We start from the raw sequence: 27,910 nt of genomic DNA, 5'->3' as shown, positions 1-27,910 counted from the left end.
CTGACTACATCCCACTTTGTTTCTCCTTGTAGAGTGACAACCAACAAGCTGCTACTTTCCATTGTCATCTTACTGGAGCTAGCCATCCTGGGAGGCCTGGTTTATTACAGATTCTTTCGCAAGCACTGAACCTCCTACAGGGAACGGTTTGTGGACCAGGACTGTGACTCTGTGAATGGTGTTAGAGACGTGGAAAAATCTTACTGTTGCTGTGAGCTAACGGTTCAAGAAGGCACTGTGTAGCCAGACTGTGGGAGGAGGGAGGAAGATGGAAAACCACTTAAATGTGAAGGAACAGCAATAAGACCAATATGATATACCAAGGTAGTAAATGCTGTTTATGACTTCTTTAAGTTTACATAGTGCTCTAACATATTAATACCCTGTGAGCTTCAAAAAACCAAATACATTTACAGTAGTATTATCGGTCACCAAATGAAGGGGAAGGAAACTTTACAATTGTGAGAATGCACAAATGTTCTCATTAAGGCAGTACTGACCCAGACGATCATTTAGTATCTGTCACCACAAATGCCTCCCAACTCTGGAATGCCCATTGCGACAGACAGACACGTGTCACGCACAGTATTTCCTAAATTCTTACACGTTCTTCACTTTCCGATTCATCTGGTGAACTAGGAGTAGGAAGTTGGTCATAGACAATGTGCCCTCCCTCCCTTGTCTGCCCAAAACTTGAAGCAATCACATCCACTGCCAGGCTGGCTGTAGCCTTGGCCTCTTCCTCTGACGCAGCCAACCGAGGATTGACTTCCACAAGATCCAGTGCTGAGAGCAACCCTGAAAGAACAAAGTATGACCAAAAAATCTTCCTAGCTGCTACTTTCAGTGAGAGTCGTCCCACCTGGGTAGAACAAGCTAAGGTAAAAAACAAGTTATTTTCTATAAAATTATCCACCGTCAGGAAGCCCCTTATTCCTCATTCTCTTGGGCATGAATTTAAGTTAAAAACACTCATATACCAGAGTAGGATTGAAAGAAACCTTTTAAGGTAATAAAATCAATTATTCCTGTTCAGTGAACGTAACAGGCATAGCTGACAGTCTTTTCGGTTCGGGTAGGAGCTGGGTCGGGGTGGGGGGTAGGGGGGTGGTAGCAAGAGTTTCCAACCTAGTCGGGAAAATGTGTCATTTCCAGTGTTTCTGGGCCCTCCTAGATGCCTGCCTGTAGTTGCATGAAGAGCAGATCTCTCACATCCCACTAGCCAGAGCACGGTTCCCACTTTTGAACTCTTTTGCTGCGTCTGTATCTCTTAAGGCACCATGTGCCCTAAAGTATAGTTATTACTGCATATCTCACTCTCACCCCTGAGCTCTGAGGGCAGGTTCCACTTCAGACACAGTTCTTAGGTCTCCCATCAGACTAACCCAGCATCTTGCACTTGGTCAAGGGAAGACTTGGTCATACTTTAATTTGAACTCCAGTTACCTTCTGTGACAGTTTGGGAACTTGTGCCAAAGGGTTTGAGATGGGAAGATTAGACCAGAAAAGAATCTATCCAGACCTGCCCTCTACCACCACCCCAGTACATACGTACGTACATACATACATATATATATAGTTCTGGGTATATATAGTTGGTTATTCTGGATGAAGTTAATCTACCTCCTGCAAGAGTCATCTGAAGAAACTAGCACTGGAGAATATAAGTATCCGAATATTTAGGGCGGCCATAAAGCCTGGAAGCAGGGGTGAATATACCTATTGGTTTACCAATATTACATTATAGTACCGATACATGTTATGTTCAGTGCTATTACATCCGCTCAGTGTGCCGTCCCTTATTAGCAATGCAGAGTTCAGTGCGCTGTGCAAAACTACAATGAGCAGGTATGTTACTATAGCGTTTCCACCAGTCCCTGCCTGCACGTTCATCTGTGTCTGATGGCTTGTGTGTCTGATTTCCACTGACTAGATGTGGACCTTTTCATAGCCCAGAAGTAAATCAAGAGGGTACAAGCTATTAAAAATATATATTACCCATGTTTCTAGACTGTTGCCACCTTGTAAATTAATTTAAGCAAACTGCTTTATCTATCTAGTTGACAGTGTCACGACAGATAGCCTTTTAGAATAACATTGCAGCAGGGGAGGGAGGGACACGGCATGACCACTGCCCCATCTAAGTGCTAGAGGTTACCAGCCTGTGCTCTAAGTTGTGTTACTGGGAACCAGAATGGAGAATTGAACTTCCAGGTTCACTGGCCAAGGACAATTGACAACATCTACAGTTGTGGGTCTGAGAATAAGGCTATCTTGCCCCTGTCAGATCTGATAGACAAGCATTCTTCTCCTTTCTTTAGTGCCTAAGGCTCGGGTAGGCTCCAGAGCCAGGGAGACCATTTCTCAATTTCCATATCTATCCCAGCTAGTCAAGGGTTTTCTATGGTCCTGGACCTTTCAGTGTGAGGTCTCTATGCTATTTTGACCCCAATTTCACAAGGTGGTATTGAAGTACCATGTGGTAGTTGCTTAAATTTTGCAACGAGAGGTCATTTAAAGTAGCCTTAAAACCAAAAGCTTTCTGACAGAAATGGAAACTCTTTGCAAATGAGTATGAGTTGTGGGATAGTAACCTCTTGTAGCTACTCTCGATGATCTTGCATTTAGTTTACTCATCTTCTGTCAGCCATTCATCTTCTTGTCAGCCATTCATCTTCCAGTATCCCCCTATTACAGGTCCTATCAAACAAGCCCTAGTATAAGACTTACATGAAAGGACCCAAGGTATTGTCCAGCTTTGAAACATCTTCAAGAGAAGCTTTGACTTGACATTCTTAACTCCCAGTGAACCAACCTCTTAGTGTCAGGCTTAAAATTATAGCTATTTGGCCTTGGCTTTCAGTCTTAATCTGCCTTTATACAATTCAGATGCAAAGAACTGCATCAGTTTGGCAGTTTATTCTTGTATTTATTACACGTTTAAGTAGACAGACAATTTTTTATTCAGTGTTACCTTGGCATATTTTGTTATAAAGCCAGGTCCAAACATGCCTCTAAATGACTGTCCCTTATTAGCCTGACCACATGACTTACAGCTATAGACGTTTAAGCAAAAACAGTGTCGGCAGTGACGTAATAGTAGAAAAGATCCCCTGGCAGGCAAGAGGCTTCAGCATATTATGTAGTTAGCAGGTTGATCACTGCTTACCTGTATTGTGTACTTCCTCAGTAATATACATGCCTTCTCGATAGGTCAGTCCCCCTACAACAGGGGTTCCTGTGGCTGGAGCCAGCGTAGGGTCAAATGCATCAATATCGAAACTCAGATGGATTGGCCTTTGTCTTCTTGAAAGGAGTAGAATAAGAATAGTCATTTGGGCTGTACTTGGACATTCGTCCTTCCTACAGTTGCAACTCCTTGATTTTGTTGCTGTTAATCCTAGTACTTTGTTAATATAGCACATTTCCAGATTTCCTATTCTGGAAGCTATTGAGTATGTTAGATGCCTACACACCACTTCATAATTTTGCCCTTTGCTCTGTGTGCCTCAGACAGACTAACTCCAATTTGTATTTCTGATTTACCCTGGGCATCAGAGCTCTTACAGTAAGAACTATCAATAGAGGGAATTCCTCACTTCCATAGGACATGGGTTCTGACAGATTGTAGTTTAAGTTGGATTGATCTAGGTTACAGTTGCAGTTGCTGTTATACTCTGAGAGAATAACAGCAGCTCTGAACTTGACTCTGAGTTTATGTTTGCAATCTTACCATCTCCTACTTCTGACTTGTTTAGCCCAGGTGTCCAGTGGCTGAAGCTAACATACAGCAAACACCTATACAGTAAATTATTTGCACTTCTTAACAGCTTAAGAAATGGCATACTACCAAGGTGACAGTTAGTCACCCAGAAATGAAGACTCAGCACTGGGAGAATGTTCTTAACTAGCATTTGATTAGTATTCATCTCCCATCTTTCTACACTACCAAGATTTGCTTAATATAAAACTCTCAGATGAAGCAGTAGTGAGGCTGGGAAGAAGAGGACAGTTGAATGCTTCTCCTCTCAAAAGGTAAGCATTAAAAATGGAAAGAGAAATTCATAAGAGCTGTTTTCCCTCCCAACCCCAGAAGAAAAATATGACCTATATTTCATATTTTCCCGTTCTGAAGTTTTTTATATGTACATGTTTTGCTTTTATTTTAAAAGAAAGGTCATTATCCTCAAGAGACAGGCTAAAGTGTACTGCCCACTGAGAATCTGTCCTGTTCCCTTTGGGACCTAGAAGTAGATATCCATTGTAGTTACTTACTTGCCAATCAGCAGATCGAATGTCTGTTCCATGACCTTCTGGATACCAAGTCGATCTATGTCTCTCATGGAAAAGTACTGGATATCATAATTCTTTAAAATAAAACTGGTGACATATAAAGGAAGGAAGCCTTAGTTTAAAGAGCATTTTTAATCAAATGTGGGGGGGCGGGGGGTTGTCTTCATAGTGACCTACAACAGGTTAAGGCAAGAAACAACCCATCAAGTGGAACATTAGTGGCCAGGACAGGCCCAAAGCTCAACTCTAATGTATCAACTTACTGTTCAGGAGGATCCACATCTCTTAGTCCAATGTATACAATACTTGGAGAAGAGATACAAGGTTTGATCCAGGAAAATCCTGGGAGTTGTGGGACCTATGAAGGAGGAATGAACAGGATTCATCAAGGATTCTTGATCTCATCAAGATAGTCCCCGTGTGCTTCCCAGTGTGCTTTCTCCTCTTACCCACAGTATATGGGTAAAGCAGCAGACACACTTGATCTGGGAAGGAACTGATAGAAGTGGAAGTGATTCAGAAGGGCAGCTGAAGAATAAAATACCTACTCCTAAGGTGGCCTTGGTTTCTCATTCACTTACCTAAATAGCAGGAATACCGCTGATCAGGCCTTTCCATCTCTTTGCACACTACTGAATTGTTTACAGATTGGTTCTTGAGATGGCAACTGGGTTACGTTTCAAGTCCCCAACAACCAAAACGTGAATTCTGCCTAGTGAATAACCTTTGTACTGTCCTGGTTTAACTTGGTCCCTCACTGAGGGGAGGGATACACAGATTCTAGTCTGTGCCTAGCATGGTCTCCCATGTCTTCTGAACAGCCTGGGAAAAGATTACCTAGACGTAATCATGGTTTTACTTGTCTTCTAGACCAGTGGGTCTGAGAATGAGTCCTAGGAGGTTCTTACCAAGAAGTCTTCCGGCTGTAAGTGTATCAGATGACTAGAGTTACTACCCACTCACCACATTCCTTTATTATGAGATTATGATCCCCGCTAAGAGCAGGGACCATGTCCTAGTCATCTTTATGCCCCCAGCATCTAGACTGTCTGGTCCAAAATAACGTTTGATGAACAAACGAAGGAGTGGTAAGCAGTACTACAGCCACCATAAACCCATCCTTCACAGAAATGTTACTGAGCTAGACTCTCAAAGCCCCAGGATAACCCTTGCAAGCTGTTCAACGTTCTCTTCATTTCAGCCCACTAACCTTGTCCTGTAGTTCTTTGAGGAGAAATGAAACTGGCTGTCCGTGGAGATTTCCAGATGAAGTGGTGAGGGGTGTATTGATGTCAGCATGGGCATCAACCCAGATCACACAAAGGTCTGGGCAGTGCCGGGCGTGCCCACTAATGGTACCGATTGCCAGGCTGCAAAGAACAAACAGTAACATTAAAGGCCTTCCGCTTGGCAAGCATCACTAACAAATACCTTCAGCCAACACAGCTCACACTGTGTCCTCAGGGCAAAGGCAAGGCCCTAGATTGAGGCTGGATTTGGATGAGACAGAGTTCCTGGGACTGTGTTCCCAAAGATGAGACTTGAGAGAGAGAGAGAGAGAGAGAGAGAGACAGGGAGAGATGGAAGGCTCTAAAGATTCAAAGCTGACAGCTGGTTATCCTTGTAGTGTGACAGGTGTCATTGCTGCCCCCAAATCCCATTAATTGGATCCATTAGCCTTGGCCCAGAAAAGGACCCAAAATATTTGTTCAACAGATGAAATCCTGTTAAATGATATGGGCTGTATGTAGCAACTCACTAATACTACTTAATACCTTTTGAGAGACCAGGGAGAGCTAATTACTTTTAAAGAATCAGTTATATTAACTTGTTAAGGATAAAAATTAGTATTACAGCTGTTTAGAAAGATTATGTGATATTTCCTAAAACAAGAAGTCAAAGTTTTTAAAGACATCAAAGTTAACAGGGCAACCCAGTTAAAGACCTCATTAGATCACTGAATAAAGTAGAAGTTTATTTCCATGTTATCTTATATACATTAGCATGGCATGCAAATATCATTAAGTGTTTCTGGTTTTTGCTTTGTCCTTGATCTTCGCTTGCATTAGCCAACTGTCCCGTCTGACCTGTAGGAATATAGCTTTTGAAATTGTGCTTGGAAAGCTGCCCAAGCTTCCTAGGAAGCAAAGAATTTGACATAGATGAGAAATGCAGCTTAAGCATCTTAGGAACTAACTACAGTCACCTTTCCTGATCAGTACAGCCTGAGGTAGCATTTTAAGCTCCATGTCCCACATAGGACCTTTTCGAGAGCTAGCATGGTCTGGCGCTAAAAGCACTGGATTAAGTCAGAATATTGGGGGTCTTTCTAGGAAGAAATGTGTGAAATAGGGCAAGACTATCTATCGAGACTGCAGTTTCCCTTTCTAGAAGATAGGGATAATAATCTTAGCCTGTTTAAGTCAGAGTTGGTGTGACGATTAAAGCAGTAGTGAATGTTGTACTATTAAAGGGAGCTGAGTGACCTAAAAATGCCTCTTCCTTTAAAATATTCAACAGCTGTTCAGGTTATACACACATCCCTTCCTTTCTAGAATCTTCCAGACAGCCTAGGTTTTAGCACTGAACAGGAAACAGGGAGCAGTGATAGAGCTGCAATCTAGACAGAAACAAAAGGAAAAGCAAGGATTATGATAATTACAGTAATAAGCAGTCCCCAGATAGTATGCTGACCAGAAGAGAGACAATAAATGGACTTTGAGCACTGAGCTAAGAGACAAGAGATCCACCCTTGGGTTATTTAATCAATTGCAGTAGAGAACCTGTGACTGACTTTCTTAGTCTACTTAAAATTTTATTCTTGATGAGGAATCTACCTGCATTTGCAGTTCCATTAAGTGATCTGAGAAGCTCTCTGAGTACCTCAGGGGAAGTTGCTAGATTAGATCTCAAAAGAAAATTTAATTGCCCATAGAGGTCACAATGGACTTGAATCCCAGCTCTGCTACTTCCTGGCCCTAAGACCTTGGGTAAGTTATCTAACCTCTGTCCCTCAGTGTACCCAGCAGTGAATTAGATAAAATTGTATCTGCCTCATTGCATTATTTTGAGGATTAACTGAGAATATGTATGAAGTGCTTGATATTCCTAGTGCTTCAATGCCATTTTTCTTTCTACCAAAAAAATCTTCATTACTTAGCTCAAATCACACTTCCCTGTGAAATCTGACTACTCTAGCCTAGACTGATCTCTTCCTTCTGAGATGTAGGATTCAATATTTTTTTCATTCCATGTGTATTTATTTCATTTAATCCTAATAGATCACAAGTTTCCCATAATCCTTAGCACTGCTTGAGAACTCATCGGAACAGTGCTCGATAAAGTGCATGCTGATTCACTGAGAGGAAGGATCTAATGTATTAGCCACCTAGGGAGGCTAATACAATACTGTGCAGGGTAGAGAATGTATTCACATGCCAAGTGGGGCATTTCTAACAAACCTATTAGCAGAAATGCTTTAAAAAAAAAAAAAAAAGCCCAAATTCAGCCTATCAATAGATCCCTCCAATTCTCCTAAATAACCAAAATGAAAGTCATGAGACAGTTTTAAGAAAGCTTTCCAAGAAATAAGCACGAAACATACTGTCTAAAAACTTTGCTTAGTTTAACTCTGAACTTATACTACGTGATATTTTCTCCAGTGGTTCATGATCTTAGACATGAAAATACTATGCACATTATACCCTAAAAATTCGAAAGGGTATTTTACTCTAAATGAGGAAAGTGAGACAAAGAAGCTAATTGATGGGCTGATGCAATCCAGCCCCTCCACCACCCCTGGCTCCCAGCTTACCTGTGGTCTCCTCCCACGGTGACACAGCTGTAGCCACCTGACACTGCTCTACTAACCACCTCTGCTAGTTCCTGGTTGGCAAGGCCCACTGAGCGAGGATTCACTATCAAGTTATTATAGAGATCATCTTTGGGAACTGGGGTAAAACTCAAGTCTCCGAAGTCTTTAAGGTGGCAGCCTAGAAACAGGGATGACAAGATTAATTATAATATGTGTTATTACAGCTCTTACTGGCCTGGGCCACAAATAATAACTGTGACAAAGTACACATCATACTTATTGTCATGGTAACTCAAAACGTCACATGACAGTGGCAGGGTTCTCCCAGTCCTCCCAGCAATCCTGTGGGGTAGATCCTGTTAGGAACACCATTTTGCAGATAAAAAAGCTGGGTTTTAGAAAGTAAAGCCCAGAAATGTTCACTAACTTAACAATCACAAAACTGGTAGCAATTTGTAAGACCTCAGATATCCCTGAGTTACAGAGTGAAAATAAAATACCGAGAGGAACTGGCAGGATTTTAATAAAATTAAGTATTGTTAATTTAGGACAAAGAAACATACTTAGGAATTTTCACATTACAAACTTTTTTTTTTTAAATAAAAGGCCAGGGCTTCCCTGGTGGCGCAGTGGTTGAGGGTCCGCCTGCCGATGCAGGGGACACGGGTTCGTGCCCCGGTCCAGGAGGATCCCACATGCCGCGGAGCGGCTGGGCCCGTGAGCCATGGCTGCTGAGCCTGCGCGTCCGGAGCCTGTGCTCCGCAATGGGAGAGGCCACAACAGTGAGAGGCCCGTGTACCGCAAAACAAAAACAAAAACAAAAAAAATAAAAGGCCAATCTGAGGACCTAAATATTTCTTAATTTTAGGATGCTTTAACAGTTATTACTTACAAGATCCCAAACACTGTTCCAACTGCTCAACAGAAATTCTTAAGCCTCACAACAGTCCTATTGGGCAGCTACAGTATGCCCTTCTCTAGCTGAGGGAACTGAGGCAAGGTCCCAAGGTCACACAGTTGCTAGGTGCCAGAATCAGGATCCAAATTCAGGCCGTCTGCCGCAAAGTGTGTATTCTTGACTCTGCGGTTTGTATCTCAACGATTCTCTCTTGATTCTGACACTTTAAGAACTAAAGAGTCCTCTCCAAGGTACTTCCCCGGTGGTCCAGTGGGTAAGGTAAGACTCCGCACTCCCAATGCAGAGGGCCCGGGTTCGATCCCTGGTGGGGGAACTAGATTCTGCATGCATGCCGCAACTAAGGAGTCCACGTGCCACAGCGATAATCCCGTGTGCTGCAACTAAGACCTGGTGCAGCCTAAATAAATAAAATTTAAAAAAAAAAGAGTCCTCTCCAAGGAGCCAACAAGGTGGCAGAAGTGGAGCAGAAGCAGCAGTGGACCTTCTGCAAGTTCGTCCACTTTGGTGAGCACCTAGACCAGGCACTGGGCCTGTTGACACAGTGACAGCTGCACAGTGCCCTGCGGCTGTGGCAGAAGCACCTGGTCAGGGCCAGCCTGGGGGCACGGCCCACAGAGAAGCTGTAGGTGCTGAAGATCATCCTGCCCAGATGGTGGGCGTGCAAGACCTTTCACCCAGGTGGAAACCAAGCCCAAGATTATTGGCCACTACCTGGGCGAGTTCTCTATCACCTACAAGCCTATGAAGCACAGAGCCACCCACTCCTCCTGCTTCATCCACCTTGAGTAGCCTGTTCGGCCAGTAAAGGCACAGACTTCTCTTTGAAACAAACAAACAGAATGAACTAGTGGTATATTCTGACAGTAAGCTGTAATATTTTCCCACCTGGGTTTCACATATTCCAGCAAATTATGACATTAGTCACTACATGTTAATCTTTAGTGTAAGTACCAGTCTTTCAATCTTAACCACTTATATCAATAAATTGGTTGGATTTAGGGTGAGGACTAAGTAATCCAACACTACCAAAGGATTTGCGCAAACAGAACGTTAGCATAGATTGTATTCTTATGGGCCTGTTTCTCAAACTAGAATCCAGGTATGTTGAGGGGAGGGGCAAGTGGTCACAGTATAGACATCTGAATGTTTGCAGAGACTTGTATTAAAGATTTGTATTAAGACTAGCACAGACCAATCTTGAATATAAATTGTACAGTTTGAGCTTTACCTCTTGAACCCAAACTCAATCCAAAGCCAAACTTCTGAGAGAATGTAGAGATTTGAGAAGCAATGGCCTGGAACATAAACCCAACCGAGGGATCACCACCAAGATCTGGACGACTAAATAAGAAGGAAAGGTACTGAAGGTAGAAGAATATGAAAACAGGCCAAAGACATTGAGAACCAAGAGAAAAAATAAAACATCTATAAAAATCTTCTTAGGGCTTCCCTGGTGGCACAGTGGTTGAGAGTCCGCCTGCCGATGCAGGGGACACGGGTTCGTGCCCCGGTCTGGGAAGATCCCACATGCCGCAGAGCGGCTGGGCCCGTGAGCCATGGCCGGAGCCTGTGCTCCACAACGGGAGAGCCCACAACAGTGAGAGGCCCACGTACCGCAAAAAAAAAAAAAAAAAAAAAAATCTTAAAATCTTTTAAAAAGAAAAAAGCCACGAGTAACATCACAATGTATTTTACTAAATCTCGAAATATGGAAGGACACTTTAGATTTAAGAGAAATGAAGCTTTAACTTTCAAGTCAATATCAGGTCTTGCCATTGTTGCAACACAGTCTAGAGCTGGACAGATTTGAATGGCAGTGCCTATACTTGATGTCTTAACTTCCATATCCATGTTTATCTCAGCATCTCTAGGTGCAAGATGCCATGGCTTGACTGGCGTTTTATATTAGGCGTATAATTAGAAAAGGTTTATAATCTAATTGAATAATAATGTTAATATTAATTTTTGAAGACTAACTCATTTAATCCTTCCATGACCAATAAGAAATACATGCGAATTAAAGTGATCATCCTGGTGGTTAAGTGGTAGAACTTGGGGAACACTAAGTCCAGTCATGGAATCTAGGATGTAGACTTAGATAAGTATGACAGAAAACAGTACAAACTGGGCTATTATTTACTTATCAGAATAAAGCTGCAGAAAGCTTAAAAAGGGAACTTAAGAGAATTTGATAGTCTTACAGCAACACTCGCCATGGAAGAGAGACTGAATTTCATAAACGTATTTTGGTCATTAAACATATAACTCTGTGGAGTGAATCACCAGCTTAATTCACAGCCTGGATGGTGGGTTCCAACTCCTTGCTCACCAAACAGCCTTCTGCTTATTCACTTAGTTTCTCAGTTGCCCTCATACCAGCAAGAGGGCTTCCTGACAGTGGATGCCAGAAGGTCTCTTGCTCACTGAAACTACGCACGGGCATTTGGGCTTATACATCATGGTTAGCACGAGTCTCTGGGTCTGAAAGCCTGATAAACTCTGCACACTTCAAGACTTCTGTTCCTGGACCCACAGAGCTGAGGGCCAGACCCCCTGAAGGGATCAATACCTTGAGAGGCCCTGAGTGGCCCACCTTATATGACTCCCAACTCTGCTCTTTGATTTCCACATTAAATTCCTGGTAAGGACTAGGGACAATGAGTGAGTGCTAAAGGAGTGAAAGGAGGTTATAGGGAACATGAATTACGACCCGTAGGCCAGTGTTTGAGGAGTAGAGAGGCTGATGGGAGGTTAATTTTTTGTTAAGAGAAGGATGAACTGAGTAATGATAAAGCAATTACCTTAGCAGAGTACAATGGCAAGTTCTTCTAGTTCAAAAGGTAAATGGTCTCACTAATTTTAAAGAATCTTGGAATAATAGTGAAAAAAGCAAATATTATAACATGGAATATCTCTCATACTGGAGAGAGCTGTCCCTTTCTCAAACTTTTTGTGCTTCAGGTCACCTCATCTGCAAGTGTAAATCAGATGAGACATAATATTTCACTGCTGCTCTTTCCTCTGTTAGAAGGCATTGTAGGATGAAATAAACCTGAAACTTCCAAGGAAGCTCTCATATCAAACACATTTGGAACCGACTGGAAAGGGCTCTCATTTTTCATTTGCAGTGGGAAAAAGTCAAGCTCTGTATACACTGGCACCACCTCACTGCTTCTCTCCCCAGTGCTGGTAATAAAAATACACTGACTACTACTCTGATCTTTTAGGCCCGGTTGTTACTTTTGGCCTTGATAAACCTCTCAGGTTCCACTGGAGTGGAACAAGAACACAAGTGCATCCACAGAATGATGCAACCGGAAGAAATCCAAACAGCCCTATCTGACGTTAGCAGTGTCTGTGGACAGCACTTCTATTTCAGGGCCCTCATCACCAGTGAATCCTTGAAAGAAGTCAGTGACAGGAAAGAAGGAAAAGGAACAAAACTGTCTTTCTCCACACACCACACAGTGCTAGCTAGATGCTTTACAATAGCTACTAATCCTTACTTCCTCTGCTGGTACGATTATCCACATACTTCGGAGGAAGAAATTCAGCAAAGTTAAATAGCTCCAACTGTTTAGAACAAGCCTGAATCCTCCTTTGGTTAGAGACTCACGAAAGAATGAGTGAGCAGGCATTTTGATAGCATAAGGGTAGCGCATTCTCTCTGCTGCTCTGACTTCCACTTACAGGTAGCTCCAGCTGCTCCCAAGCCTCCCAGCAAGTCAAGAGAGGTGGGTTTTGAGGTGGGCTGACACACGGGCGTGTCTGCCAAGCCACAGGTAGCTCACTGGCAGAATATTAGACTTGGAGAAAATCTAAGAGTCTATTAGTGTACAGTTTTTCGAACTGTCCTTGAATAGGATGAACGTTTATGATTTGTCAGGAATAACAAGTCAGTGAAACATGCAGAAAAACAAAGACTCTGAGTTCTCATTTGGTGCTGAGAGAACACTGGTGGCTCTTAAAGTTATAGACTCAAATATTGTACACAGCAGATTTCATCCCACAGAAAGGGAGTTCCCAGGATTTTAAAGGATGGCATCTGCTAACTCTTAGAACCTCAAAGTTGTACCTGGAAGACCAGCCTACTGAAAACAGTTGCAGTGTTACTGTAAACTAGGAAAGGAATGCCAGTTAATTCAGGTCATTTGAAGTAGGCAGAATTTCTCTTATCCCTAAAATGTGATTTGGGTAATAACCTTTGAAGAGACTGTTATATAAGGTAAACTCATTTGGCTACCACCAATAAAATGCAGGGGTCTGAATTTTGTTTAGTGCATTTAACTCCCAGAGGCTGTACAACCTCAAGAACCATGTGTCCTGGGGTATCTAAGAATCAGCTCTTTGCTTCCTTAGACCCAGCCTCCAAAAGAAGTTTGGTGCTTTAGGGAAAGAAATCATATCACACAAGTATACCTATTTGTTCTAGTTCACTTCTTCAAAGCCCCTCATAAGACTGCTCCAACCAACCCTCTCGACACTCGCTTCCTCCCCACTCTGTTCTCCTGTTCAACAGGAGGTGTTCTTAGAGGCAGTGAAGACCATGGATGAGGAAGACCAAGGACAGTGGCACTAGGGGCTCAAGGATGGAAGGTGACCCCGGGCATCCAGGCCAGCCACTTCAGACATGGCCATCTAACATCTATCGGAGTTTACCTCAAGATCAGCTGATACAGATGTGATGTTAATAGATGCCTTTGCGTGAATGAGATCCTTGAGTAAAAAATCCCAATACAAAACAAACCCAAAAGTTTGGCTCAAGACATGTAACTGAGATGACTTGCAACACCATTTATGTTTCCTGCTAATTGGTTCTCCAGCCGCATCTTAACTTGTCGAAGAAGAACAGTGTACCACTTGCTGAGGATAGGCTTAGTAATGTATGCCCCTCTGAACCCAACTCATGTCAACCCTCCAAGCACCTCCAAGACCGTGGTGAGCCAACTCAGGCTTTCTTGGGCACACTGTCAGCTGACGGCACCCTGACAGCCTGGTTCCAGCACAAGCAGGGGCAGAGGTAAGAGGAGGGTTCCTCTGGCTTCACGGGTCACTGCGACAGAACCACTTTCCCTCGTGCAGAACAAGACTGTTAAGATTCTCTGAGAAAAAAATCTGTTGTTAACATGCTGACAAAACTTCAAGCTACTCCAGTATCAAACCACGGGAAGAGACAGCAATAATCCCTGGAGCTAAAGTACTGCTTTTTAGAATATGTGATCTTTCTTCTTTAAATTCTTGATGCTCCAACTTGTTCCAGAAAGGATTTAAAGGGCTAGTGACTACAGCTCTGCCAGTTAACCAGTCCAGATGTGTAGCTCCCTGCCCCATACCTGGGCTAGCATCCTGGTGAGTTTCACAAGGGACCTCAACAAACCAGACAGACCACATTCCACGCTACTCCAGGCTGAAAGCAGAGCGCACAGGAGATGAGGTGGCCACAGTGGGTCAAGTGGCCACAACAGACACGAAGGAAAGAATCCTGTCCTTTGGCCCCTAACTTCCCAGAAGAGTCAAGATCACCAACCAAGTTCAGTCTCGCAGTTTGTCCCACCTCACACAGTCGTTACAAGGATTGAAATGAGATAACAAGGAAAAGCCTACACATGCTAGGGGTTACATTATTAGTTCAACTAGATGAGGCATCTTTGTGGTTTTTCTCCCCACCCTTTTCTTTGCAATAGATGGTGTAATCTAAGACTTCCCAAAACTTGTTTGCAATACGACTATGTCATTTGGATAAGAACAAGAGTTTTTGGTGAGAAGTAGCAGACGTACACAGGCCCACTGATTTCTCATCGAAATAGCTCCTAAGGAGCCCAGCTGTCACACACAGTTCAAATTTTCTACCTTCCCTGTAAAAGAATATAAAGGCATGGCCAATTTCACTTGGAACACCAATTCTCTGAAAGCCCTAACCACAATGCCACACCCTGCTGTGACTCAGTTCTCAGGTCACACAGGAAGGTATTTTCTACTTCTTTTCCTGTTCTTTGGTTCTGGCTTCTTGGGGTAGAGGAGGGGGCCAAAAAGATGCTTTCTTCTCTTCAGATACTAGCATTACCACACCTATTATAGGAATACACCCTCATTATTAAGAGAGCTTGGGGGACTTCCCTGGTGGCGCAGTGGTTAAGAACCTGCCTGCCAATGCAGGGGACACGGGTTCGAGCCCTGGTCCAGGAAGATCCCACATGCCACGGAGCGACTAAGCCCGTGCACCACAACTACTGAGCCTGTGCTCTAGAGCCCGCGAGCCACAACTACTGAGCCCACATGCCACAACTACTGAAGCCCGCGAGGCTAGAGCCTGTGCTCCGCAACAAGAGAAGCCCCCACACCACAACGAAGAGTAGCCCCCGCTCGCCTCAGCTAGAGAAAGCCCACGCACAGCAACGAAGACCCAATGCAGCCAAAAATATAAATAAATAAACTTATTTTTAAGAAAAGAGAGAGCTTGGTCATTAATAGGAACAAGTAAGTTTATTCAAGGATTAAATTATTTAAACCAACCACAGTAATCCCCTTAGGTTCTAGGCCTCTGAATGTGCTATTTTGGATATTAAAGGAGTAACGCCACTCCTTTCTAAAGCAACTAGAGGCTTGAAGCCGTCATCATTAGCTACTTAGGTCCTGGAATAAGTATGTTTCAAAAAAGGAGGCAAAAACTCGTCATTGCCACTTACCAACATTTAGCTTGACTAAATTCATCAACTGGTAGCCCAATACCTTGTAAGAGTTTAAAATTTGATATATGACAGTTATTCAATTTAAACATTTTTAAAATCTGGGAAACCAGGGGGCTTCTGAGGAACAAACCATTTTGAGAGTAAGGAAATAGTGATCCGGGAAAATCCCACGGATCACGATGTGAATGAAGTTCCAGGAGAAAGCCTGGATGCTTTGCCCCATTTCGTCCTTCAACAAAAGCTAACTGTGTGCTGACTGTGCACCTGGTTGCAGCCTTCAGGAAGCTCACAGCCTGGTCAGAAGACAGGCAGGGAAAGCACAGGCCGGTGCAAACTGCGAAGATGCAACTGTGCACAGGGTGTGATGGGAACAGGGGAAGGTGCTGACTCAGACCCAGGATGAGCCAAGGGGACTTCTCAGAAGCATCAGTACCTGAATCCTGAAGGTTTTAGCCAGGAATGAAAGGGGAAAGGCTTGCCAAGCAGAAGCACATAATACCTTCAGCCCTACAGAACAATGCCCAGGGTCCATCCGGGAGGACTGCAGAGAGATGAGGAAGGAGGAACGGGCAGGGCCCAGGTCCTAAATGCAGCAGGGAGCTACTAAGGTTCAAGTCAGGAGGTGACAAATCAAATCTGCACTATCCTGCGTGCCACAACTACTGAGCCGGCGTGCTGCAACTACTAAAGCCCGCGCACCTAGAACCCGTGCTCCGAAACCAGAACCCACTGCAATAAGTAGCCTGCGCACCACAACGAAGAGAAGACCCCACTCGCCGCAAGTAGAGAAAAGCCCGTGCGAAGCAACGAAGACCCAACACAGCCAGAAAAAAAAAAGAATCTGCACTGTTAATCTAGTGATCTGGTGGCCTCTGGAAAATGGCCTGGCCTGCAGAAGAGCAGCTTCCAGAGGGGCTGTAAAGACAAGACAGACAGAACTGACAAGATTCCAGCAATACTTAGAGGGGTGTGGAGGAGAGAGAAAATGTTTGCCCTCCAGCTTTCTGGCTCTGCTACCATCAGAGATGAGAAACCACAGGAGAAGGGAGTGGAGATGATGGTAAGTTCAGTTTTGGATACTCTGATATTGGGGCGTTAGAGACTATCCTGTTGATAATACGTGGAAACAAGTTGATGGCTCAGATCTAGGCAGTGTTCAATGGCCGATGACATCACTTCGGATGGAAGTGTACACCACACCTACGAAGCAGAACTGCCAGAAAAAAACTGGACCTGAATCTGACCAAGGATCTAGATCCAATAACCAGTAGAAAGGAAATACAGAGGACAAAGAATATGTCACAGGATGCCACAGGGATGTGATCTGCAAAATACAAGCTGAGAGATTCTACAGACAAATGACCTAGTTTCCGCTACAGATCAACTGCAAGGAAGAAGGAAGAAAACAGGAGGGACTTATAAAGGACTTACGAGATAACAATACAGACCTTATTTGGATCCAAACTCAAACTGTAAAAAACTAAACACAAAAAGTGTAAATCAGTCGGGCAATGTGAACATTAACTGGTGTAAGGGCAGATACAAGTTGAAAATAGACTTAATTATCTCTGTTGAAAATAAGGGTAAAAACTTCTCTCCTCCCTTGTGTCTCAGAATTTCTTTCTCTGTCCTTTTCACATGTACGTAATCTTTATAATGACTAAATAGGCCTCACAACCCAGGAATGTTTCCTCAAGGACTTGGGAACCACTTTTTGAAATACAAACATCTAGGTCCCCAACCCCCCAGTTCTATGGGTATGAGTGGTTGGCCCCTTGCTTCAATTTGCCGAAAAACTACCTCCTCGCTTTAAGATAGGAGAAGTTTGTTTCCCCTCCAGATAAAGCCAGTCAGCTAACCGGTAATCACTCCAATTTCCATGATAGAGTTAGGATGAGCTACATGTGACAAAAGGTCAACTATCAAAGTCCTCTAACTGGAGGACTAGTTATTAATCTTGAAAACATGGATTGTGTTGCACCTGCTTGGCTATAGAAAAGAGTAAGATTTGTCTTTGCAGTCTTTTATCAGATCACCCGATTTAATGCTTATTCAATAATAAACTGTTTTTCCTTCTCTACCACCTTTGTGGATAGGTTCTCAGATGGGAGATTTTTTAAAATTATATTTCCCAATACTGGTATTTGATATTAATTTGTTTTAGGTGTGATAACGGTATTGTAGTTAGGTTTTAAAGCATTCTCGTATTTTGAAGACATATAATGAAATATCTAAAGATGAAACAAAATGATGTCTGTGATTTGCTTCAAAAGGTATGGAGGTGGGGTGAGAAACCTTGCCAGGTATAGATAATTGATGCTAGGTGATAGCTATCAAATTCATTATGTTACCATCTCTACTTTTCTTATGTTTGAACACTCCTGTAATAAAATGTTAAGAAGATACATGGAAGCCAGCTGGTATACAGGTTTGGAGCTGGGAGGGAGGGGGAATAAGTGCTGGAGATAAAGCTCTGGAGGCATCAGCACACAGGTAACAGGAAGGCCGTGGAAATGGACAAATGACCAACTGAGACAGCATGAAGTAGAGGGTCAAGGACAGAACCCTGGGGAATACTAAAATGTAAGGGGTAGGCAGCAGAGGGTCTAGCAAAGGAACCCGAAGAGTTAAAATCAGAAGAGAGTGGTGGCAGTTCCAATAAGATAAGATGGTTAATAGTGTCGAAAGTGAATGTTGCAGGGTCCACCATATTAAAAAGGAGGAGGTCAGAGACCTCAGCAAAACCAGTTTCATTGCAATGATGGCCCAGGACCCCTGATTATAGCAAGTTGACCTGTGAAAAGGCAGTAGGGAAGCCAGTTATTTTGTTTCTGAAGAGAAACAAAATAACTGGACAAGAGCTAGAAGGCTACATACGGCAGAGGGGGATGGGAGGTGGGCAAGATTTGCGCTTACTTACTGAAGGGACAGGTTAGTAGAGAGACGCTGAGAAACAAGGGGAGAGAAGGGCTCAGTGCTGGAACAAGAACCCTCGGGAGCCTGGAAGGGATGGGATCTAGAGCACAGGGAGGTGGTGTGGCTGACAGCCACTTGTCCGATATCTGCTCTTCCCTTCCTCCACAGAGGATTTTAGCTGGGGCACGACCCCTCAGAAGAGACTAAATTCACCGTCTTCCCTTCCAACTAGCTGTGGCCATGTGACCCACTGAAGCCAAAAGGATAAGCAGAGGTATCCTTCAGCAGTGTCCTGGGAACTTTCCTTAAGGGAAAGCACAAGTTCTCCCTTAGCCCGCTTGTTGGTTTATTTTCCCATCCTGCTGCCAGAAATGAGGCCGCAGCCATCTGGGACCACTAGGTAGAGGCCTTGCTGGTAGTGCAGCAAGATAAGAATCTAGGAACTGAACTTCAATGAACTGAGCCTCCAAACCAGTTCCGGACTTCTCTCTAGACTATTTCCTAGAGAGTGAACTATTTTTCTTAAACCGCTTATCTGGGGCTCTTATCACGTGCAATTGTACCTACCTAATACAGGAAGGACTGGATACCTCATCCTCTGAGGACAGTGTAATAGTATCTTTGTCGATACAACTCATTGGGGGATGATGGGGGAGAAGAGCTAGAAGTTAGGGAGTTCATACCTGAGTTGGAAAAACAGGATGATTATGGGTACAGATTTGAAATAGCCATCATGAGAAACAGGATTTTTGGAAGAAGTTGGAGACCGTACTTTTATGATGGTGCCACTCAGTTTCTTCAACCATGGTAAGAGCTGAGAAGGCAGCTGACTGCACCAATTGAGGAGCTAGATTGTATATGGTAAGAAATGAGGTTCTCAACTACTTCTACTGCTGACTGTATGAACTTCAGGCCATACTTTACTTTTTTCCATTCTCAGCTTTTATAGAACAATGTGCTAAATAACAAGCTGAAAAAAATTTTCAAGCCTACAGCATTATGTCCCTAAGAAGTTACAACCTCAAGTGACCTTCCTTGTTCTTAGAATATTCTATTCTAACTTATTTTTAAGTGTTTCCTTTTTAATTTTAAATTGTGGTAAAATACACATAAAAATAACCATCTTAACCATGAGGTGGTATTAAGTACATTCACATTGTTGCATAACCATCACCACCATCCATCTCCAGAACACTTTCTTGCAAAACTGAAATTCTTTACCCGTTAAACCATCTCTCTCCATTCCTCTTCCCCCAGTCCCTGAACCACCATTCTACTTTGTCCCTATGAATTTGACTAATCTAGGTACTTCATAAGTGGAATCATACAGTATGTCTTTTTGCAACTGGCTTATATCCCTTAACATAATGTTCTCAAGGGTCACAATGTTACAGCTTATGTCATTTTCCTTTTTAAGGCTGATATTCTATTGTATGTTTGTACCACATTTTGCTTATCCATTCATCCATCAGTGGACGCTTGGGTTGCTTACACCTTTTGGCTATTGTGAATAATGCTGCTGTGAATATGGGTGTACAGATATCTCTTCGAAACCCTATTTTTCAATTCTTTTGGATATATGCCCAGAGTAGAATTTGTAGATCATCTAGTAACTATTTTTAACTTTGAGAAAACTCCACACTGTTTTCCACAGTACCTGTATGATTTTATGTTCCCACCAACAGTGCACAAGGGTTCCAATATCTCCATATCCTCACCAACACTTGTTATTTTGGGGTTTTATTCATGCTAGCCCTCCTAATGGGTATCATAATTTGCTCTTAAGATTAAGAATCACATAATAGGGACTTCCCTGGTGGTGCAGTGGATAAGACTCCATGCTCCCAATGCAGGGGGCCAGGGTTCGATCCCTGGTCAGGGAACTAGGTCCCGCATGCATGCCACAACTAAGAGTTTGCATGCCCCAACTAAGGAGCTGGTGAGCCCCAACTAAGGAGCGCTTGAGCCGCAACTTAGGAGCCCACCTGCTGCAACTAAGACCCGGTGCAACAAAATAAATAAGCAAATATTTAAAAAATAATAATAAAATACATGGATAATCCCAAACTTTGTTTAAAAAAAAAAAAATCACATAATAGCAAGAACCTAGCATAGTGCCTAGAACATAGTAAATGTTAGATATCAAACAACTTTGAAATATAAGATGTAAGTTAAACTCTTTGCTGCCTTCTTCTAAGCAGGAAAGATATGGTTACATTGAAATTTGCCAAATCCCAAAAACATCTATAATAGATTTACCTATATTGAGGTTCATCAGTGATGCATGCTTTTGCCAAGGCATTAGCAAATTACTAATTCCAGAAAAGCTTTATCACACTCCAGAAAGAAACCAGTGCCCATTAGCGGTCACTCCCCATTCCCTCTCCCCCCAGCCCCTGGGAACCACTGATCACTTTCTATATGGATTTGCCTATTCTGGACATTTCATATAAATGGATTCATACAATATGTGGTCTTCTGCGTTCTTTCACTCAGTATAATGCTTTCAAAGTTTATCCATTTTGTAGCATGAACTAGCAATTTATTCCTTTTTATGGCTCAATACTCCATTTTATGAATATCACATTTTTCTTAAATCTCCCGTAAAAACCCAGATTTCTGGCTTTTCTTGAAAAACTGGAGATAAGAGTGTAGAAAGGCCCTTCCCTCCCCACATGATAACCACTGGCAAGACCTCAGGAACAGCTTTTTGTTCCCTGAACATTCCAGGCACTTTTCTATCTCAGGGTCTTTGCACTTTACTTACCCTCTTCCTGAAATGCTTTTCTCCCAAATATGCACATGGTTCCTTTCCTTACCTCCCAAGGGTCTGCTCACATGACCCCTTCCTCAGTGAGCCCTCCTACCTACATCTGCAATGCTTACCCTATCCCCCCTTCCCTTGCTTTCATTTATTCTATAGCGCTCATTACATCTGACATACTGTATGTTTTACTTATATCTGCTTCCAACCACTCCTCATTAGAATGAGAATTCCATAACAGGTATTTCTGTTTTGTTCACTATTGTATTCCTAGTACCTAAAGCTTAGTAGTGCTCAAATTTTTTGAATATATACAAACAACGAACTTGTTATAGTTTTTAGTGACTGAAAGCTGCTAAGAAAAAATAAACCTGAAAATGTTTAAACAGCTTTAATGCATACTTTATATTGACACTTTAAGTGCAATGAGTTTTGGCAGATATATGTAGTCCTGTAACCTCCACCATGCTTAAGATATAGAACATTGAAAGTGAAATTAAGTCACAGTAACACATTAAGGTAGGTCTGTTTACTATAGTCAGGCATGCCTAGAACTTGAAGATGTTTTAAATTAAAGCTTTAGGCTTGGGACTGCCCTGGCGATCCAGTGGTTAAGACTCCGCGCTTCCAGTGTAGGGGGCGCGGGTTTGATCCCTGGTCAGTGAACAAAGATCCCACGTGCCATGTGGTGCGGCCAAAAAATTTTTAAAAAAAGGTTTTAGGCTGTTACTTCAGAATTTGTATTAAGGAACATGATAGTTCAAAAATCAGAACACCAAGAGAACAAGGAGTTGCTAAAATCCAAAGGGACTAAAACATACTCCTAGATTAAAGACCAAAGAAAGCATAACCTAATGAGTTGTGTTAACATACAAGAAGACTGTGTCAGTACTAGGGGAAAAAAAGCCAACAAAAGAATAAGAATTTATTATCAAAGGCCTGGGGAGAGAGGGCTTTGCATATTCCAATCCACATGGTAATTTCTCACTGGAATTTGTAAACTGTTTTATCGGTCAGGATCTTTAAGCTGCAAGCAACAGAAACCTTTCTAGCTAATTTAAAGAAAAGCAGTTTTTTCAATTTGGGTAACTCCCAGAATCATCTTAAGAGGACCAAAATGTGGTTTAAAGGTCACACTGCCAGGAATAATTGGCCCCAAAAGTCACACTGCAGATTGCTCCAGTGAAGATACCACTGCTGCTGTCACCTCCACTACTAGGAAAAGGAGTACTGCAGCTTGCACGGCTGACCCCACTGACACTGGACAGAAGCTACTGCTGGAACTGCCGCCACAACTGCCCATCACAGAATGAATTCTTTATTGCCCCTTCTTCCAAAATGTCAAGACAAGGTTTAGGGTGGGTGTTTCTGTTGGTGGAGCCTAGGTCAAGAGCCCACAACCCCAGTTACAACACAAATGAGGTGGAATGTGGATGGAGAGAAGTCTAAGGAGGTAAAAGAGGGTCAAATTGTAGAGGATCTGTCTTACTGGTTGTTAAGCATGGAACACATACCACCAGTGGTTGAGGGTCAAATACCAAAATGTAAAACTAGTAAAATGAAAATTTATTAGAAAAATGCATCTAGCACAAGCCTGAGATTTCATTGTTTACTGTAGGGGCAGGCTACATTTTAAAAGTATAAAGCTTTAAAGCCAATTTAGAGAAAAACACCAAAATAAATAATATGGCAAGTCAGCAAAGATGGTATATGAATGACAAGACTGAGAAGCATGGATGCATGTAAAAAGCCATGGAAAGACTAAGCAAAGGAGAAAAATAGTCTTAAAAAGATCAGTCTGGTGGCAGTAAAGAATGAACTGAGGTAGGCAAAATGGGACAAGAGTCATTATTGGAAAATTAGATCTGTGTGTGAGAAGGACAGAACTAGAGCAGGGCCATTACGGGAAAGGACCCTAATCATTTAGAAGGAGAAAAAGAAGTCAACAAGACTTTGTGATCAGAAGTAAGGAACAAAAGGGACGACAAAAGAATTCTGATGGTCTTGGAGTTTGACTTGAGTAACTAGATAATGAATGATAGTGTGAAACAGACAATGGGAAGACAGCAAGACAAGCAGATTTGAGGGAGAAGATAATGAATTTTGTTTCGAACCTGTAGAGTTTGAGACATCTGTGACAGTGAGATGAGGCTACTTAGAACAAAGCTGGTGGAACACTGGGGACATGAGCATTTGAGGGCTGGGAAGAAGAGGAGGATCCCCAAAAGGAGTCCAGGAAGGACCAGGCAATGGAGAGGAGGCTCAGGAGAGAGTAGTGTCCTGACTAATGGGATATTTCAGGAATAAAGTGGTCAGTTGTGCAGTAGAGAGGTCCAGCAAAATAGAGGCTGACCAATCAGTGAGCTTGATCAGAGTGGTTTCCGTGTGATGGTAGGATGGGAGCCAGGCTGAAGCATCACTGTCATAAAACTAAATCTGTGACGGCTGCTGTTCTCTACCAAACACTGAAAGCACATACAGACCCCTGCACTCATATCAATCTGTTCCAAATGAACAGCTCTCATACCTCTGTGTTTAAACTATCTCAGGCTTTCTGTTGGTTCTTGCTGAAGCAGCTCAGATTCTTGGGTCTCAACCAGAGTTGCCTGCTCTGCTCTCTCATGGAGCACCAAATGGAGCAGAAGAATAAATGTCCCTAGCCTAGTTGAGGGGAGCCAGAATAGCTCCCATATGTCTTCCTGAACTCCAGGACCCTTGGCTGGTCACAGGAATACAGTTCATTTAGGCCGTCACCGCTTCAGTACCACAGCTGGGTCAAATTACCATAATTACAATGACAGACACGACAAACTGTTTATTTTACCCACAGAATACTCATCCTACTTGTGAAGAAAAAAGGGCAAATTGGGCTTCCCTGATGGCGCAGTGGTTGAGAGTCTGCCTGTCGATGCAGCGGATACGGGTTCGTGCCCCGGTCCGGGAGGATCCCACATGCCGCGGAGCGGCTGGGCCCGTGAGCCATGGCCGCTGAGCCTGTGCGTCCGGAGCCTGTGCTCCGCAACGGAAGAGGCCACAGCAGTGAGAGGCCCGCGTACCGCAAAAAAAAAAAAAAAAAAAAAAAAAAGGCAAATTACCGTGGCTATAAGAGCTAACCAGAATCATGAGCAGAGGCACTGCACCTAAGCCTTGCCAGAGCAATTACTTCTTCATTTTTCTCAGGCTCTCTTTGTATACTAAAATAAGTGGTTACCTGAGAGAGGAACCATTGACTGTCCTTACTAAGCCCAGGGGGGGAAAGAAAAAAAAACCCAGACAAAGGCAAATATATTCATTCAAGAGAACAGGAAGTATAACTGATGCCATGGCAACACCAGCAGCCTGTGACATCAGAGGAGAAGGCAAGGAACAAAGGGATTTGTGAGCTACCTTTCCATGGGTCTTCTCTCCCTTGAAATTTGACCCATGCCACTTATTTGGTGCTGTTTCAGAATAGAGCAACTGAAACTTCTCTTGGTATTTTTCTCCAACGGATTTCTGGAGATTAGCTGAAACCACATGCTGGAAACCTGCTGAGTGCCACAATCTTATTAACATGCAATGAGATTCTGTTTCAGACTGCTGGTGATACCGGACTGCCAATCGGCTACAGGGTAAGGATATAAATTGTAAAATGAAAACTATTTGAAAAAAATTAAAGGGGAGACCAAATAAACTGAAGCTTCATCATCACTTTAGGTTGGAGATTTACACAGGAAGTATTTGAGGGAGTGGAATTTTAGGGAGAATGGCTTCCCCAGGTTGGAGTGGAAAAATACCAGGAGCTGTGGCAGGAAAGGAGGTGTACAAAGCATGAGTAAGAGAAGCTGCTTATAAATGTTCCCTTCCCCCTCATTCAGCAGCCTCGGCTGGATACTATTAATGTCCCCTGTGTAAGAGGCTACAATTTGAATCTAGTCTGAAGTCTCTTCAGACAGAATAGAACAATGAGCAGGCAATTTGAGCAAAGCCAGGCTCAGTTTATCAGATGAGCTGCAGGATTACCAGGTATTAAAAATAGTGATTAGCAGAAATTGCTTTCCCTCAGTGTAAAATTATGCTTTTAAAAACAATGTGTACAGCTGATTTAAAGGGACAGTATCTTCATTTATAAGCGGGGGGAGGGGGGACAACTTCCTCCCATTAGGTGACCTGCGACACATTAAGTGTAAGTCTTATCTCTCATCTTTGGTGGTAAACTTGGAGAATTATTAAAGTGATTAATTATAGTTCCTTCTTCAGTAGGGTCTCTTTATTATTTAACAGAAAAGGTTTGAGTATTCAAATCAAGACACCACATCCATATGTAACCAGAGGTGTACGGAAGACACACGGTGACTTCATTATTCCGGTTTTAGAGGGAGATAACCCACCCCTGGAATGGGCTCAATGATCAGCAGAGGCGGTTTCAAAGCAAGCACGGGCAGGGGATTTGTAGTTCACCTAGATTCTGTATTAGTATCTCCAGGACCTACAGTTCCCTACTGCCATGCCTTTTGCACTTTATAGCTCCAGAAGAGATATGTGAATGGCCCTAATAAAATAGAGGAAATGGCCTTGAACAGCAGCTAGGAACATCTGGGTTAGATATAAGAACCTGCCTACCATGAGGGTCTTGGAATTTGGTACCCTGTTACTAAAAGGGTTTTCCTTTACTATATAAATGGCATTTATCTCTGGGTTGGATTTACCTCTGGTTCTGTACGTATAGAGTACTGTCCAGATTACAAGACTGCAACGTTACTTTTGATTACCTGGGGTGCCTGTGAAAATGCACGTGTCTGGGTCCTACGTCAGAGCCAATAAACCAGACTCATCCACTGAGAAGCCTAGGAATCTCTCTTTCTCACAAGTAAACCAAGTGATTTTCATAATCAGGGAAGTTTGGAGAAAATGGACCTAAGGCTCTGCTTACAGTAATAGAAAGTTCTTAAACCTAAGGAGGAAACGAATGACTTGAAGAGAGGAAGCTGGTTAGACGGATGAATCATAAGCACCTCTGACTGAGTTAGGAAAGCTAGAATTTGGGGGAAAGGTTGACTGCACAGTGGGAGTGAGAGCCAGCATGCTCAGCACCACTTCGCAGTCACTAGCAGCTTGTTCCAGGCCCTGCCTCACTCCGCCTCCTTGCCTTCCACACAGGCTCTTTATTGCAAGAAGACTTTGCCTGGAGACTCCTCCATAGATCTTAAGCTGCATGTGGAATCCAAGGGAGGATGGGAAATGCTTTCCAGATACACAGCTGACGCTGTGCAGTTCCTGGATATGAGGGAATAAGACTCTGAACTGGCGTGTTACCAGCCCTCAGACTTCTAAAATCCAGCCACTTACCCAAATCGGAGAGCCTTTTCATCAAGCCAGCTTCTCTTACAGCAGTGGGACCATATTCCACTCCTTTTCTTTTCTGTAAGATAAATTACACAGATATGAGGGAAGATGACTAGAAAATAAGACCACTTTAGCTCACAAAAATACAGAAGTCTGCAATGCTATACTTAGTTCCCAGCAGATCCCTCTGAAAACCTGTGACAGCATCAGCCCTTCCTTTTATTCTTTTCACCTGAGGTCTGGTCATTTCAAACACTTGCAGGGAAGGAGGAGAAACAACAATCACTGGATTCAGATCAACCTTCCAAACCCCTCGTTGTGGGAAGGGCAAGTGGAGGCAAGACAGAGGAAGGGGCTGAGCCAAGTCAGAATCTGGCTGTTGGGTGTAAGTGTCGCAGGCCAGGGCCGAGCCCTGGCTCTCCACGACTGCAGGTTTCTTTCATTGAAGAGAGAACATAACAGCCCCTTCCGTCTTCCTGCCGCTAGAGAGGCAAGCACCAATTTCCTTTCCAGTTAATTCTCTTTCTGAGAATGGACCCTGGAGCCTTAAATCCTCGGTCCCTCTCTTTAACCTCTCCTCCCTCAATTTTCCACCGGGGATTTTGGTCGGTTTCTCCTCTTCCAGCCCCTCCATGAAATCCTCGCCCTCCTTTCCTCTCCTCCATCACCCCAAGCGGAACCCACCACTTTCTCGTTCCTCGGGGGTAAGGCCGAAGAAACCCACCAGCCCGCTGCCCCCTGCCCACGTGGCAAACCGGGTGCCCTCATCCCCTCCGTCCTTCTACCGAGGAAAATCCCACGTGCTCTCCCGGTGCCCAATCGCGGGAATCCACCTCCTCGTCCCCTCTTCGTTTCTCCCCATCCTCCCCTCGCCTCCCCGTTCTTCCCACCGGTCCCTATTTCTCCAGGCTTGGGTGAGGGGGTTGGGGGGTGAGGGGGCGGGAATCCTGCACCAAGGTGCCAGGTCCCAGTTCTCACCTGTCCCCGTGAAAATGGGGCTCCAATGACAGCCACGGAGTGGACGGACTTCTTCGGGACTGAGAGCGCTTGCGTACGGAGAAGAAGCGAGAGGCTGCGCCTCAGGGACATGATAGGCAGCGCAGGACGTAGACGAGCGAGAGGCTGCTACGTGCGGCTCGCCGCCTGGGGTGAGCACCGCAGCCTGCAGTGGTTACCTACCGGCGCGCGAG

General features: G+C 43.5%; 2 protein-coding genes across 2 annotated transcripts in view; one reads left to right on the top strand and one right to left on the bottom strand.

Annotated features, from left to right (window-relative positions):
• Nucleotides 1-7,803, top strand: part of VTI1B (vesicle transport through interaction with t-SNAREs 1B) — a 30,085-nt gene extending 22,282 nt beyond the window's left edge. The window contains exon 6 of the mRNA XM_022570296.3: nt 33-7,803. Coding sequence (XP_022426004.1) covers nt 33-129 — 97 coding nt within the window. The 3' untranslated portion in view covers nt 130-7,803. The remainder of the gene's footprint in view (nt 1-32) is intronic.
• ARG2 (arginase 2) lies at nt 313-27,910 on the bottom strand. The gene is made up of 8 exons (XM_022570294.3): nt 27,699-27,910; nt 26,724-26,796; nt 8,108-8,285; nt 5,504-5,663; nt 4,557-4,651; nt 4,276-4,380; nt 3,170-3,306; nt 313-798 (listed from the first exon to the last, which is right to left on the bottom strand). The coding sequence occupies exons 1-8, from the start codon at nt 27,807-27,809 to the stop codon at nt 593-595; spliced, it is 1,065 nt and encodes a 354-aa protein (XP_022426002.1). The 5' UTR covers nt 27,810-27,910; the 3' UTR covers nt 313-592.

The sequence above is a fragment of the Delphinapterus leucas genome, chromosome 2 (assembly GCF_059928025.1).
Source record: "Delphinapterus leucas isolate spDelLeu-1000000601 "Yukka" chromosome 2, BTC_Dleu_Yukka2, whole genome shotgun sequence".
Lineage (NCBI taxonomy): Eukaryota > Metazoa > Chordata > Mammalia > Artiodactyla > Monodontidae > Delphinapterus > Delphinapterus leucas.
Note: the sequence above shows the minus strand (reverse complement) of the source record. Positions and strands in the feature narration are given on the sequence as shown.

Excerpts from the sequence above, each read along its gene's own strand:
- ARG2 (XM_022570294.3), bottom strand. The coding sequence starts at position 27,809 with ATGTCCCTGAGGCGCAGCCTCTCGCTTCTTCTCCGTACGCAAGCGCTC. Across the intron at positions 4,652-5,503 it reads TCAAAGAACTACAGGACAAG|GTCCCACAACTCCCAGGATT; the intron begins GTTAGTGGGCTG and ends CCTCCTTCATAG. Across the intron at positions 799-3,169 it reads TGAGGAAGTACACAATACAG|GGTTGCTCTCAGCACTGGAT; the intron begins GTAAGCAGTGAT and ends TTGTTCTTTCAG.